This window comes from Prinia subflava, chromosome 5, assembly GCF_021018805.1.
Source record: "Prinia subflava isolate CZ2003 ecotype Zambia chromosome 5, Cam_Psub_1.2, whole genome shotgun sequence".
NCBI lineage: Eukaryota > Metazoa > Chordata > Aves > Passeriformes > Cisticolidae > Prinia > Prinia subflava.
Window position 1 is genome coordinate 59,855,916 of NC_086251.1, and position 14,183 is coordinate 59,870,098.

Here is a 14,183-nt window from a genome sequence, read left to right on the forward strand (position 1 = left end):
CACCACCAGGGTTCTGGGTCTGTTTTAAGCATTTGAAGTACTGTTAACTGACAAAATATTGAAAAATATTGAAATATTGAAACATTTTATGTCTTTTTTATTGAAAAGAACAAGCTCAGTTGTTATTAACCCCAGGAGTCGCTTGGCTGTTGGGGCAGATTGAAAAGCAGGGTGGATCCACACCCAATGTTTTTGGTTAAAGCCCTGATATCTCGAAAACTGCAGTTCTGGCATGCCCGGGATGTGGCAGAGCAGATGAGGATTCTGGGCTTGCACAGAAAGAGGCCCCAGCACGGATGCCATGACCCATGGAGAAAGCAGCATCCCAGGGGAGCAGCATCCCAGGGGAGCAGCATCCCAGGGGAGCTGCTCCTATGTCCCATGTGGGGTCTCAGGACCATGGTCCCTCCACCCCAGTGCAGATGTCACACTGCTGCCAGCAGAGTCCCTCTGCAAGGGAAAATACATGAGCTGCTTGCTCACTGTTGGAACGCTAAGCAATAAACACACCCCATCAAAAAGTCCCAAGGGAATGAAAGCAGCCACCCTGAAAAGCAAGGGAGGCATAAAAAAATGGGTTGGTCTCTATCCACTCCATTCCAGCAGGACATCCTGTCCTTCCAGTACCTAAGGGGGTTACAGAGAGCTGGAAAGGGACTGTTTACATGGGCATGAAGTGAAGGAGGGCAGGGATGGATGGGATACTGGGAAGAAATTCTTCCCTGTGAGGGTGGGGAGGCCCTGGCACAGGGTGCCCAGAGCAGCTGTGGCTGCCCCTGGATCCCTGGAAGTGTCCAAGGCCAGGTTGGATGGGACTTGGAGCCACCTGGGATAGTGGAAGGTGTCCCTGCCCACAGCAGGGGGTTGGAATGAGATGATCTTTAAGGTCACTTCCAACCCAAATCATTCTGGGATTCTGTGATTATGATTCTGCAGTGCCTTTAGGCACAGGCACAGCCAGGACTCAGAGCACATCCAAAACAGTGAATGAGCAGGCTCCTGGGAGGGCACCACCCCACAGCTGGTCCTGCTGGAAATCCACCACAAAACCACACAGACACAGCACAGCTAATGAGAAATGGTTTTAGGAAACCTCTTGGCTCAGCAACAGAGGAAACAGTAAAATTCTAAATACATTTTTGCATCTGGAATGGATGCTGCATTCATAAAAAAGATACATATTCACAGTACAAGCTCATAGTTTTCTTTCAAAAAAGAAAACTCTTGTTTGAAACCCAATGTTTTATGTAGGGTGAGCTTCTCTCCTACCCCCAACAAAGTCCATTTGGCAACAGCAATCAAACATCACTATGTTCCTGCAGAGGGGATCACACTTGATTTCCTCTCTGCTACCACTCCTGCTACCTTTTAAAACCACTCTCACACTGCCGAGGACTAACTCAGATTTCTAAGTCCCGACTCCAGCGTCTCAGCAGAACCAGGCGCTACCCGGCTTTGCGCCTCAGCTCCGCTTTCCTCCTCCTCAGCCCCTGCAGCTCTGCCCTGAGGTGCTGCACAGCCTGCAGGATGTCCTGGCGCTGGGGATCCTCCTCTGCCTTCTGGGTGTAGAGCAGGAAGTGCTGCACAGCCTCGGAGAGCAGCGTTTCGGGATCCGCGCCGCCGCTGCCGAGGCGCAGCATCCTCTCGCAGGCGATGGCGAAGTTTTTGTGCCAGTTCACCGGGTGACAGGGATGGGAGTTGACAATTTCTTTGTACGACTGTTAAAGCAACAAAAAAAAGCAAAACAAAACAAAAAAAAGAAGGTGGGGGCAGCAAATTAATTGATCGAAGTGGGAGCAACAGCTTTTAACAGCTTCAAAACTGCCTGGGAAGAAACAGATGCTATTTAGATGTCCAAGTCCAGAGCTGGAGTATTTCTGTAATTCGCCCTGCGTTTGCCATTCAGCAGCATGAATCAGAAATCCAAGGGGGGCTGAAACGTTTCCCTTCCAACAGCAGCTGTTTGTTTAGAAACATTACAGATGATGGTGATAACCCCACGGCACATTATGTGCTTCCCCCGGAGAGGTGTTACACCAAGCTGGGGGAAAAAAGAGATTTAACTGCCGCGCCTGCAAGACATTTACTCAATATTTCAGGAGATCAGGACGTCTTCCACAGGACTTAAGCAGTCTGTTGACTTGAGTGGGAATATTCATAAGCTCAAACAGCAGGCATGTGCCTGGGAACTTTGCAGAACAGCAAAAATCACAGCAAAATGGGCAAGAATTAAGGAAACGATTTGTTGATTCTCTGCTGGAGTACAAAATACTGCTCCTCTCTGCTGACACACTGATCACTCCATGCATCTGTTGGCATCTCAGGCAGTCCAGTATTTCCAGAGATACCTACACCAGCTTATGGGTGTTATTCTTTGGTGTGAAATGCAGCAGAATTAATTTGCAGAGAGAAGACTGTCGGATTTTACACTTGCTGGCTCAGACGCACGACTGTGTAATGACAGAGGGGACAAGTGCATAGAGGGGACTTCAGGACAAGCAATCTCTTGGCATGGGTTTGGAGCCCAGCACAGACAACATAATTATAGCAAAAGCAGGGTGTTGACTGGTTTGCTTTTGGCATCCTCCGTGACCGAGGGGGCAAGCAGGAATGGATAAAATCCCTGAACAAATCTCTTTGAATCGGCTGTGCTCCCAGTTTGGATAAAAAAGGGGGGAGCAGATTACAGGGCCTGCATGGAAACACTGTGTTTCCATGGACTCCAGAAATTAAAAAGAAAAGGGGGAAAAAAAATTATGATGGAGGCTGCAGGGAGCATTCCTAACTCAAATTTAGGACTTACAGTGTATGCAAACGTGTAAAGTTGTGATTTCATTTCTGCAGTCACACTGGCCGTTTCTGCAAGCTCAAAGATGAAGAAAGCTGTTTTCATCCTAGGAAAACAAGAAAAACTTCCATGTGGCAACTGCCTCATGCAGCCAGCTCACATCACAGGGTTACACACAGCTTCAATATACCCATGTGTGGGACAGCACTCAGCTCTCCACTTAAGCCATCAGTGATACAAATTTCTCTCTATAATCTATTTCCTCAGCCTACATCCCAACTACCTTTGAGAGACTTTGAGCAGAACCTTTTGGTGAACAAAACAGCCACTTTCCTGAAGGCTTTGCTGGCAGCCTCACATGCCTCATCTCATCCTGCCAGCCTTTTCCTTCTGAAGCTTGGCACATGTAGCCCCAATAAGGCCATGGCCCATCAAGCTGCCTGCTTTGGTGTGTGTTTCCACACCACCGAGCTGGCAGTGCCCACTGGCTGTTGGAAGAGAGCAAAGGAAAATTACCTGGCTTGCCACATCTCCTCGTTGGCAACAGCTTCCCAGGAAGAGGGGCTGAAACTAAATGGGAATGGAAATAAAATTCAGCCATCAGATCCACGCCGTTGGGTTTCACCCACCACAACCCCTCCGACCCAGGCAGCTACAGACCTCCCAGGCAGCAGAAAACCTGTCAGGAAGCCTGTGGCTCTGACAGCAGGGAACTCAGCTGGTTCTCTGTCATCCAAAAAACTTTGCTCCTCTCTCTCCATAGAAGAAGCCTCTGGTATATCAGGTGCTTCACAGCATCCCAGATCTCAAAGCCAGAGATGGTTTTTTATCACCACAGGTCAGCCTACAACATTGAAACCTCTGGAAGTCTCAATAATTTTAGATCCTGGTCAAGTTGTAAGGTCAGAATTGGACCTCATACTTGACTAGAGATGTCCTTGCTATTTTCCACACTGTTAAAATCACAGATCATGGAATGGTTTGGGTTGGAAGGGACCTTAAAGCCCATCTCATTCCAACTCCTGGCATGGGCAGGGACACCTTCCACCATCCCAGGGTGCTCCAAGTCCTATCCAACCTGGCCTGGAACACTGCCAGGGACGGGGCAGCCACAGCTCTCTGGGCTGTGCCAGCATCTCACCACCCCCACAGGGAAGAATTTCTCCCTGCTATCTCTCCAGAACACAAAACATTGAGATTATGGCTCTTGTTTGATTCCTCTAACGCTGCAGCCGGTGTGGCGATGCTGCTGGCAGAAAATGGGGAGCAGGAAGGGGCAGAGGCTCCTCTGCCTTTTACCTGCCATAGTCTTCAGTCCAGTTATAGAGATTCCTCGTGAGACCAATCCACTCTCCTGGGTCAAACACAGCTCCAGAAGGAACCAATTTCTCACACGTACCCCAGGGCCAGAGCGAGTGGCTCCTTCTCCAGGTCGAGTCCCCTTCATGAAGACCTATGCAGACAAACACTTCCTTACTGCCAAAAACAACAACAGAGAGAGCAATGGTGAAGCCACCTCAGAGCCTGTGGGCCACCCCACGTGTCCCTGAGCAAAGCCAACCACACCACACTGTGCAGCAAACACACCCAGCCAGCACGGGCACGTTTTGGGGCAGTCTGGAAAACAGATGAATTCCCCATCTGGCACTGTCCATCTTGAGCAGCCAGCACAGCTGACACATGCTGTCCCCTCTCCTGGACCTCCCAAACAGGCCAGAAGCTGTAGGAGAAGCCCATTTCTCCCCACTGGCACCTGGCTGTGCTCCTGTGCCTCCCCACCCTCGCAGGGCTCGCCCCAGCTAGTCTAAATGCAGATGCTATTCTTATTCGTGTGAGTATCTAATCCTTTCTCCACTCTTACTAAGCTATTTTTATATGATGATTATTCCTGGAATACATTCATTCTATGCTAATCAGTTGGCCACAATGTTCACAAAGGAGAAGCAGCAGCAATTTGCTCTCCAACCATCATCGTTCTGAGCACACAGGAACGTTCCTATTCTCTGTGATGAATTGTATCAACAGCAACAACAAAAATCATCAGTAAACACTCTGCAGATCACCTTTTTTTTCCCTCTCTCCTAAAAACCAAACCAACCTCAAAACAACAGGCAATATTATATCCGGATGGAGTTACTTCTGCAGAGATATTTTGCTTTAATTGCAGAAATAATCTCGCCACCGGGGAGGAAGTCAGTGGAGAAAATTGGTCTTTTGGATGCAGTACCAAGCTGTTCCATAAACAATTTCAAGAGGGGAAAAAAAAAAGGTCAGAGATTTTAGGAAAGCTGTTACATATGAAAGAAATGCTTACTGTTTATTTACTTTGAGGAAACGATGGAGATTAAAAACGAGTGTCCCGTCGGGTAATACTCCTTCCACAGGATTCCACCGGCTCCCGGGAAAATGAACGCCAGGTAAGTGCTTTGCCAGCTTGGGTAAATACCATTCATAAGTCATCATCTAGAATGAAAGATATTGTCACAATTAAAACAGGAATCAGAAGATTCACATCCAGGAGAAACGGTTTCTGCAGGAGTAATGACCATTTGCTCAGGGAAGTCACCCGACATGTCAGCAGTGACACGAGACCACAGCACCAGGCTGGGTCACCATGGTCACAGCAGGTCACTGTGATCAGACCAGGTCACCATGGTCAGACTGAGCCACCATGGTCACACCACAGCACCAGGCTGGGTCACCATGGTCACAGCAGGTCACTGTGATCAGACCAGGTCACCATGGTCAGACTGAGCCACCATGGTCACACCACAGCACCAGGCTGGGTCACCACGGTCAGACTGGGTCACCATGGTCACACCACAGCACCAGGCTGGGTCACCACGGTCAGACTGGGTCACCATGGTCAGACCAGGTCACCATGGTCAGACTGAGCCACCATGGTCACACCACAGCACCAGGCTGGGTCACCACAGTCAGACTGGGTCACCATGGTCAGGCTGGGTCACCATGGTCAGACTGCGTCACCATCTTGGGTTATGTAACCAAAAAAAATGTGTATTCTATTTCGTCTGTTGAAAGCAGTTGCGGAGATGGGTTTTTTTTCCTTTATCTCTTGTAACTCCAGGGGAAAGGGAGGCAGATGCCTTCTGATAACAGGCCAGCTGTTAAAACCAGGTGGGGCAGTGTTTCTTATCTCTTTCAACCTCGTCCATCCTCAGGGGATATCTTCTGTTCATGGGCCATTGAGGCTCACCAGTGACTGACACATTGCATCATCCTATTGGGAGATGCTGCACCCAGTGGGGAGGAACCAACCATTCCCTACCAGATAAAAATGGGGACACAGGGACCCCAGACATTCCTCTTTGCCACTGGATCCCAGAGGAAGACTGGACCCATCTCACCACCACTGAACCTGTCTGCAGGATCATCTCCACTCCAACAGAACCACATCTGTCACTCCAGGAGGATTTATTTGGACTGCTTCCAATACCCTGACAACAGGGTGTCAGGTCGTATTCCTGACTCTGTCAGGGGTTTCTAGGACTTCTGTTTGTTTGCTTTTTTTGTATTACTGCATTTGCATTTTTAATATTCCTAGTAAAGAACTGTTACTCCTATTCCCATATTTTAGCCTGAAAGCTCCTAATTGCAAAATTGTAATAATTTGGAGGGAGGGGGTTTTATATTCTCCATTCCAAGGGAAACTCCAGTTTTCCCTGACAGATACCTGTCTTTCCAAACCAAGATACTCACCATGGTCACACCAGATCACCGTGGTCACACCAGGTCACCATGGTCACACCACAGCACCAGGCTGGGTCACCATGATCAAATCACACCATCAGACTGGGTCACCAGTGCCTTCTTCAGTGATCAGAGGTCCTCTCCAACACAAAACAGCCACTGCTGGTGGCACACAGCAGGGATTTGGTTTGCTTAAACACCAGGAATTGGGTTTGGGGGTTGCCAACAAGTCACAGACTCTTGTTGCAAGGCCAGGTGTGAGGCAGTGGAAGTGTGGGTGACCCATCCTGTAATTTTTTTTCCCTTTTCCCATTTCTCAGTGAAAAAGGAGAGTGCACACCCCGCTCCCTCCCAGGGTCACCTATAACTCTTCCCAAAAAAAAAAAAATTTATTTCCCCATCATAAGTTTTACTGGACAGACAGACCCTCTCAAGGAGATCCAAGAACATCTGACCTTTTGCAGCCCATGTTTAAACCTGCTTTTCTAAACATCACTTTCTGAATGTACCTCCTGGTCCACTAAGGTGACGTCTGGCCTCATCCCCTCACAATAATGAAGGTAACGAAGGGAATTCCCAGGCAAGTCTCCTCTCAGCAGGATCACTGCCCCCGCTGGCATGGAGGACAGCACGTTCCTTGCAAACTTATCCACAACGTAGTTGTTGCTCTGATCACAAGTGCTGAAGAGAACAGGTGAAAAACAGAATCTCAGAACCAGGTATTTGCACGGCTTTGCAGAACTTCAGAACAATTTTATGCAACGGGCACCCACAGGGGAAATTCACCATGGTCAGGGTGAAAACATCAGAGTCACAGAATGGTTTAGGTTGGAAGGAATTTTAAAGAATATCTCATTCCACCCTCCTGCCATGGGCAGGGACACCTCCCACTATCCCAGGTTGCTCCAACTCTACCCTGGCCTTGAACTTCCAGGGATGGAGAGTGTCAACACCTTAATCACTACAACAACTTAATATCTCCATTTCCAGAGAAACTGAGATACAGAAACAAAGCATTTAAAACACAGTCCCCCTCAGAAAGCACCACGACAGATACAACTCACTACAGTTTTGCCAAAATACATACTGCACACCTTCACCTTAATTCTGACTTCTTCTTGGGCTAAATCTAAAATCTTTTTAGTTGGTGCTGGAAGTGCCAATGATGGTTCTTATTTGAAATCCTCCTCAACCTTTAATGTTTTAATCAAGACTGAAAAAGCAAAGTTTTTGTAGTATCAGGCAGAAGAAGATTTACATGATCTGAGATTGGATCCTTCTCACTGCAGTTATGTGCACAGACTCCAGGTATGGACTCAGATGACACTCCAAGACAGGAGCTATGACTGACTCACCTGTGGACAAGCCTTTGGAAAAGGTGTAGCAATAAAAAGGATTCCTGAGGATGAAGCCTACACTTCCTTGGTCAGCCTGTACCCAAGCATCCCTCCCAGGACACCAATTCCTATCCAAGTGACTGCACATGGTTATGGGATAGGGAAGCCCCAAAGCACAGATTTAACTCTTACAAAATGGGAAAAATAAGTACAAAAAACTTCAGGACACAAAGTAACCTGAAAGAAACCAAGAAAAGTTTGGGCCAAATGAATTCTGCAAACCTCCTTAGGAGACAAAGCACAGATTTACAAGGTTTTCTTAGGAGAAATTTACATATCTACAGTTTTTTCCCTCCAACCTCTGTGACATCCCCATTTACAGCCTGGAGTTTGTGACTCTGAGGGAGATCAAACCAAGGAGTCCTGCAGGCTGTGACCATGCAAGCTTAGGTGGGGTGTGAAAAGTGCCTTTCCCACTCCCAGCCAAGCACAGAAACCCCAGGAGCACCTCAGCTCACCCTGCGAGGTGGCACCAGGGGAACTTCTCACCTGTAATTTGCCCAAAGCTGAGAAGCAACGAGGGCAAGAGCAGGAAGCCACTCCAGGCATGGCAGCAGCCAGGTGCCCTCCAGCACAGTGCTCCTGCCAAGGCTGGCCAGTGTGGCCAGTCCCAGCCCTGCCAGCACGGCCACCACGGCACTGCTCTGCAGCCAGAACCGCTCCACCTAGGAGAGAGAACCCCAGGACTGGGCTTGGGTTGGTGTCTTGGGTTATGTAACAAAAAAAAAAAGTATTCTATTTCATCTGTTGAAACTAGTTGGGGAGATATTTTTCTTTATCTCTTGTAACTCCAGGGGGGAGGAGGGTGGATGCCTTCTGATAACAGACCAGCAGTTAAAACCAGGTGGGGCAGGGTTTGTTATATCTTTCATTAATTTCAGGAGATATCTTCTGTTAATGGGCCATTGAGGCTCACCAGTGCCATCACACATTCCATCATCCCACTGTGAGATGCTCCACCCAGTGGGGAGGAGCCAACCATTCCTACCAAGATAAAAAATGAGATGTAGGAACACCAAGCAGCCTGTTTGCCACTGGATTCCCAGAGAAAGAACAGACCCATCTAACCAGCATTGGACCCTTTTTCTACAGGACCATCTCTACTCCACAAAACCACATCTGTCACTGCAGGAGGATTTATTTGGACTGCTTCCAACACCCTGCCCAACATGGTGTCAGGTCATATTCCTGACTCTGTTAGGGTTTTCTAGGACTTTTGTTTGCTTGCTTGTTTGTTTTTTGTACTACTGCATTTGTATTTTTAATGTTCCTAGTAAAGAACTGTTACTCCTATTCCCATATTTTAGCCTGAAAGCTCCTAATTTCAAAATTATATTAATTTGGAGGGAGGGGGTTTAGATTCTCCATTCCAAGGGGAGCTCCAGCTTTTCCTGACAGATACCTGTCTTTCCAAACCGAGACAGTTGGGAGGGACCATAAAGATCATCCCATTCCATCCCCCATCTCACACCTTCCAGGTTGCTCAAAGCCCCATCCAACCTGGCCTTGGAGCTGTATTTTGGCACCCTTCTGCAGCTTCAAGACAACTGCCTGCTCCTGGTCAGGTAGTTTTAGGGTTTTGAATGTTCCTCTCAAAAATTAAGATGCCAGAGCAACTTTTGGAGTGCAACTTACCACGCCTAGAAACAGAGGCTTTGTAATATCCAAATTTGCTCTCCAAGCGAAGAAAAGGGAATAAAGGCAGAGCATTGCAGTGAACAGCCAGATCACAGGCGATTTCTGCTGCTTTTTCCTATTTAAAAAAGAGTATCACTCCTAAGACACGATGGAAAGCGAAGCAAAAATTGTATGTTCTTGAACTCCTTGCATACCTACATGCATTTAACACAAGGAGCTGATGAGTCTTTCTTTACCTTTGCCATTTATGAAACTTCTGTTTTCAAAGCACAGAACTGACAGGATTTCAGGAGTTTTAAGCTTGCCATCTACCAAGCCACGGGGTTAACCAGGAGTAAGGGATATTTTGCTCTTAATCATAGATAACCACAGCCAATTGCTGTGATTTCTGCAGCAGCAAGCAGAAGGCAAAGAGAGCTGCCCATGCAGGCAGTCAGAAAAATGGGGAAAAAATGCAAATTGAAGCAAATATTGTCCAACTTACGGCAGTGCTGTGCTCACACAGGCCACAAGTGCCAGGGCAAGGACAGGGAGGGAGAGCTCTGACTTCATCTGAGCCAGCTGGAAGCTGTGGAGAAATTAAAGCGTGGCTGTGTCACCCCCAAATCACCCCTTGCACTCAACTGAAGTGTCAGGGGAAACAGGGAATAAGCACCACAGAACATATTCCCACTCTGCTGGGATTAAGTCTAGCAGAAATGGGGACAGGAGCGGGTTATGTGGCAGGATTTTGAAGGAAAAATCACTGGGATGGGGGATGCAGTGTTTTTCCATCAGTGGGGAGGACAGAGGGCAGGAATGCTGTCCCTGTGCTGGACACACATCCCCAGCTCTGGAAAGGATGAGGAAAGGAAGGACAGGAGCCACTTTGGCCCAAAGGACAGCAGCAGTAACAGGTTACTCTCCACTGGAAGGCACAGCCAAGGTGTTACTCACAGCAGCATCTCTCCCATACTGGATCCAGTCTCGGACTTGGCCTAAAATAAAAACAAAGGAAACCCATGAGGAACACACACACTGATTTGGTATCACTGGGGCAAGGAAAGTCTTCTCATTTTCTGTTTGCAAGGGAGGCAGCAAGCTCTACTCAAACCTTCACTGCAAGATGTTCTCCCACATTCCTGTTTTATGTGATGCCCCTGAAGGATTTACCCCCTGGATAAGCATTACCTCAAGGTGCTGACAACACATTATCCTGTGATTAGGGCATGTCATATGGTTTAGCCACGATCTCTGCTGTATTGTGGAATCATTTGGGTTTGAAAAGCCCTCTGAGATCATCAAGTCCAACCATTCCCCCAGCACTGCCCAGCCCACCACTGCCCCATGTCCCCACGTGCCACATCCACACAGCTTTTAAATCCCTCCAGGGATGGTGAATCCATCACTGTCCTGGGTAGCCTACTCCAATTTCTGACCATTCTTTCTGTGATTTTTTTTTCCCTAATATCCAATCTAAACCTCTGGCACAACTTGAGGCCATGCCCTGTATCATCATAGTGCAATTATTTTCTGGGACATCTCCCCACAGCCTGAGACAAGCTCAATTCCCCCTTGCTTACCAAACTTGCCCCTATCTCCTCTGCCCTGACAGAGGCAGAGCTGTATAAAATATTTATGAGATAATGAGAATTTTTATTGCAGAGATCTGCAATCCATGGCACATGTCTGGGAAAAAAAGACATGCTGTGTGGAGGTGAGGAATTACCTTCATTGCTGCTTGTTGGGAAAGCAGTGGCTACCAGATAAAAGATAAGGTAAATGGGTTCAGGAGGTCTGGAAGGAATATTTAATCTCAATAAAAATGTAATAGCTAATTGCAAACAGGATTTGATTAAAAAATCAGTGTTAGAGGATGGAGAGCCAGCTCAAAGCTCCTGAAGCCCCACTTTGCTGGCAGCCCTGGACACATCCATCACAGAGATGACATCTCTGATCCATGGCTTACCCTCCAAAACCCTCTCCAAAATATTTTCTGGGCTTTTTTTTTTTTGACCCTGCCTGCCCTTAAGACAGAGCTATGGGATGTAAAAGCTGTCTGTCCATCCAGCAGTGCTCTGGCATTATCCCAGCTGGCACCGGGAGCAAACGTTTGCATTTTGCTGTATTTATTGCTCCTGCTTCAGACAAGTTCAGCCTAAATGTGATTTGTGGTGCAGGATTACACACAGTCCATCCCTAAGCCTCCTGAACATCAACTTGAATTCATCACATTTGATGGAGAGAGGAGTTAAGGGATTTGCATGCCTTGGTATTGCTCTGCCCAGTGGAGGCTGATTCTCAGGAGACAGCTGGGAACAGGACAACAGGGGAAGTCTCACAAGTCCTTCAGAGGGTGGAGCTGATCTCTGCAGGAGTTTTTGGACAGATTTAGTGGCAGCAGCAGGAATTATCATGTCTTTTGACACACATCCTACAGCCACACAGCTCTCTGAGCGGGGTGGAATGGCACAGTGACACTGATGCTGTGTCACACTGCACGTGAGGGGTGATTTCTGAGGATGTGGGTCTTCAGGACCCCAAGGAGTGACAGAACAGGCAGACCACGCCTTTCTATTGTTTTCCTTCTAGTGGTGTGATTTCCCAGGCCTCTGCCCTGAAATCTTTGAAGCAGGACAGACCCTGGGGTGAAAGGCTGCTGATTTCCTTGGTGGCCAGAGCCCAACATCCAAGTCAGGGCTGGAGGAGGCAGATGCAAACCCTACACTCTGAAAGCAACCACGGATTCTTCCCTCTCTTGGCAAGAGCAGAGACCTCAATAACTCAGATCAGAGGTTCCTGAGAACCCTCAAACCAACCATTCACTTAAATTCAGCATTAGTAAGTTAAGGGGAATAATTTAGAACCCTCAAACCAACCACTCACTTAAATTCAACACTAGTAAGTTAAAGAGGAATAGCTTTTAAATGAAAACTGCTTGTGACCTCTTTAAAAGTCTGAGTTAAAAATAGAAAAATAAGGACAATACTCATCTTAAAAACACCACAAAATTGACGTCACCAACTCCCTCTGGCACAGTTTGTTATTTGGGCTCCTACACACATAAGACACCCATACATCTCCCAGGAAGTAATATGGCTCACCCCATAAAGCAGTGAGAATTATCTCTTTGCTTTCCCAGCCATGTGACTCATTCCCAGCAAACCTGACAGGTCAGGAGGTCGAAACCAGAAACGAATGCTTCAAAAATGAAACATTTTCAATTTCCTTCCCCTCAAGGCCTTAATCGTCACAAACAGAACACTTCTGCTGTTGCCTAAGTGAAAAGGGAGTCACTCAGGGAAATGACCCTTGTTTACCAGATTGAATGTCCCATATTCTTCCCTCAGAAAGTGGGTCAAAAATCCTTGAAGAGTCGTCTGGTCTCCCCATGTCCAGCGGGCTCGATTGAGGTAGGACGACGCCGGCAGATAGAGATAAGGCAGCAAACCAGCCAAGAAGCATAAACCCAACTTCAGCAAATGGCCTAGGGACAATTCCTGCACCAAAATATGTCAGATTGCATAACAATGTTTATTTTAGTTTAATCACGCTGGAACTTCAAGAACAGATAAAGAAAAAACATCAAATATATTTACACAGAGCTGATCTCTCAATTTATAGTAAGTCCCTACAAAATGCTATGTTAAACCTCACGATTTTGTGGATTACTAGGAAACTGCATCAAACTGATCTCCTTTGCATGGCAGGGTGAAATTTAAGTGAAGCAAATAATATTAGCTAGGACTCATGAGTATCATACTCATTGCATCTTTCACATTTAAATCATGGCATGACATGCATAGATGGCTGAAGCACTGCAAGGCTGAGATAACCCACTTTGCAGCGATTAAGAGTTGGCTGGTTTTCCATCTGGCAAAAAAAAAAAAAAAAGAAAAAAAAAAACAACAAACCCACATAAATGCTGCTCTAGTACAACTGCACACATCATCACCACCATCAGGAGTCAGTTTTGCCATTTACTTGATCGTGATTACGCTGGCTAAATTGGATAGGCCAACTTTTGGGGTGGGATTTTCGAGACTGCCTAAGGGGTCAGGGAGACAAGACTTTCAAAGGGACTTGTGTGCCTAACTCCTTTAAGTGCTTTGGAAAATCCCACCCCAGAATATTGCACGCTTGCTTTGTCGTTAGCCACTGCCCTGTCAATCAAAGCACTTCCTCAGCATTTGGGGTTACTGGGAGTGATGATCTAAGGAGCAGAAAAAGGAGCTTGATAATGGCGGTGGTCAGAGCTCTTTCAGAAGAGAGGTGGCTCATTTCTGCTTTAAAAAGGCAGTTTTCCATCCATTACCCATCTTATTCAGTGGATTCCTGCAGCAGGCACTGCTGGGCTGTCCAGAGTATTTCTCAGGATTATTATATTGGCACAGCCTTGCCAATCACAGAGGTCTCTCTGGACCACTCAAGAAAAAAAAAACCCAAAAAACAAAACCAACAAACTATTTAAAGAACACAAATACATATCAGAAGTGATTCTTGATTTTGTCAATGAAAATATATGGCCAGAAAAGTGGGTTGCTGGGGATGCTGAAGAGATTTTGGATCAAGCTTGCCTGAGTTGCATCACATTTCTTGCAGCTCATATGCTTCACCCAGGCTTAGCTGTACCTTGTGGCACTACTGAGAACCACACAGGGTGGACGTGG

General features: G+C 47.0%; 1 protein-coding gene across 2 annotated transcripts in view; it reads right to left on the bottom strand.

Moving 5' to 3' along the window:
- Positions 1 to 1,069: 1,069 nt before the first annotated feature.
- The window catches only part of TMEM260 (transmembrane protein 260), a 34,163-nt gene continuing 21,049 nt past the window's right edge, over positions 1,070 to 14,183 (bottom strand). The window contains exons 6-16 of one of the 2 annotated variants that reach the window (XM_063399620.1): positions 12,834 to 13,013; positions 10,471 to 10,511; positions 10,019 to 10,102; positions 9,532 to 9,649; positions 8,386 to 8,561; positions 7,009 to 7,180; positions 5,103 to 5,251; positions 4,088 to 4,264; positions 3,305 to 3,358; positions 2,804 to 2,894; positions 1,070 to 1,718 (exon numbers count right to left, since the gene is read on the bottom strand). In XM_063399620.1, coding sequence (XP_063255690.1) covers positions 1,446 to 1,718; positions 2,804 to 2,894; positions 3,305 to 3,358; positions 4,088 to 4,264; positions 5,103 to 5,251; positions 7,009 to 7,180; positions 8,386 to 8,561; positions 9,532 to 9,649; positions 10,019 to 10,102; positions 10,471 to 10,511; positions 12,834 to 13,013 — 1,515 coding nt within the window. In that variant the 3' untranslated portion in view covers positions 1,070 to 1,445. The remainder of the gene's footprint in view (positions 1,719 to 2,803; positions 2,895 to 3,304; positions 3,359 to 4,087; positions 4,265 to 5,102; positions 5,252 to 7,008; positions 7,181 to 8,385; positions 8,562 to 9,531; positions 9,650 to 10,018; positions 10,103 to 10,470; positions 10,512 to 12,833; positions 13,014 to 14,183) is intronic. The other variant, XR_010080662.1, reaches the window with a different exon arrangement.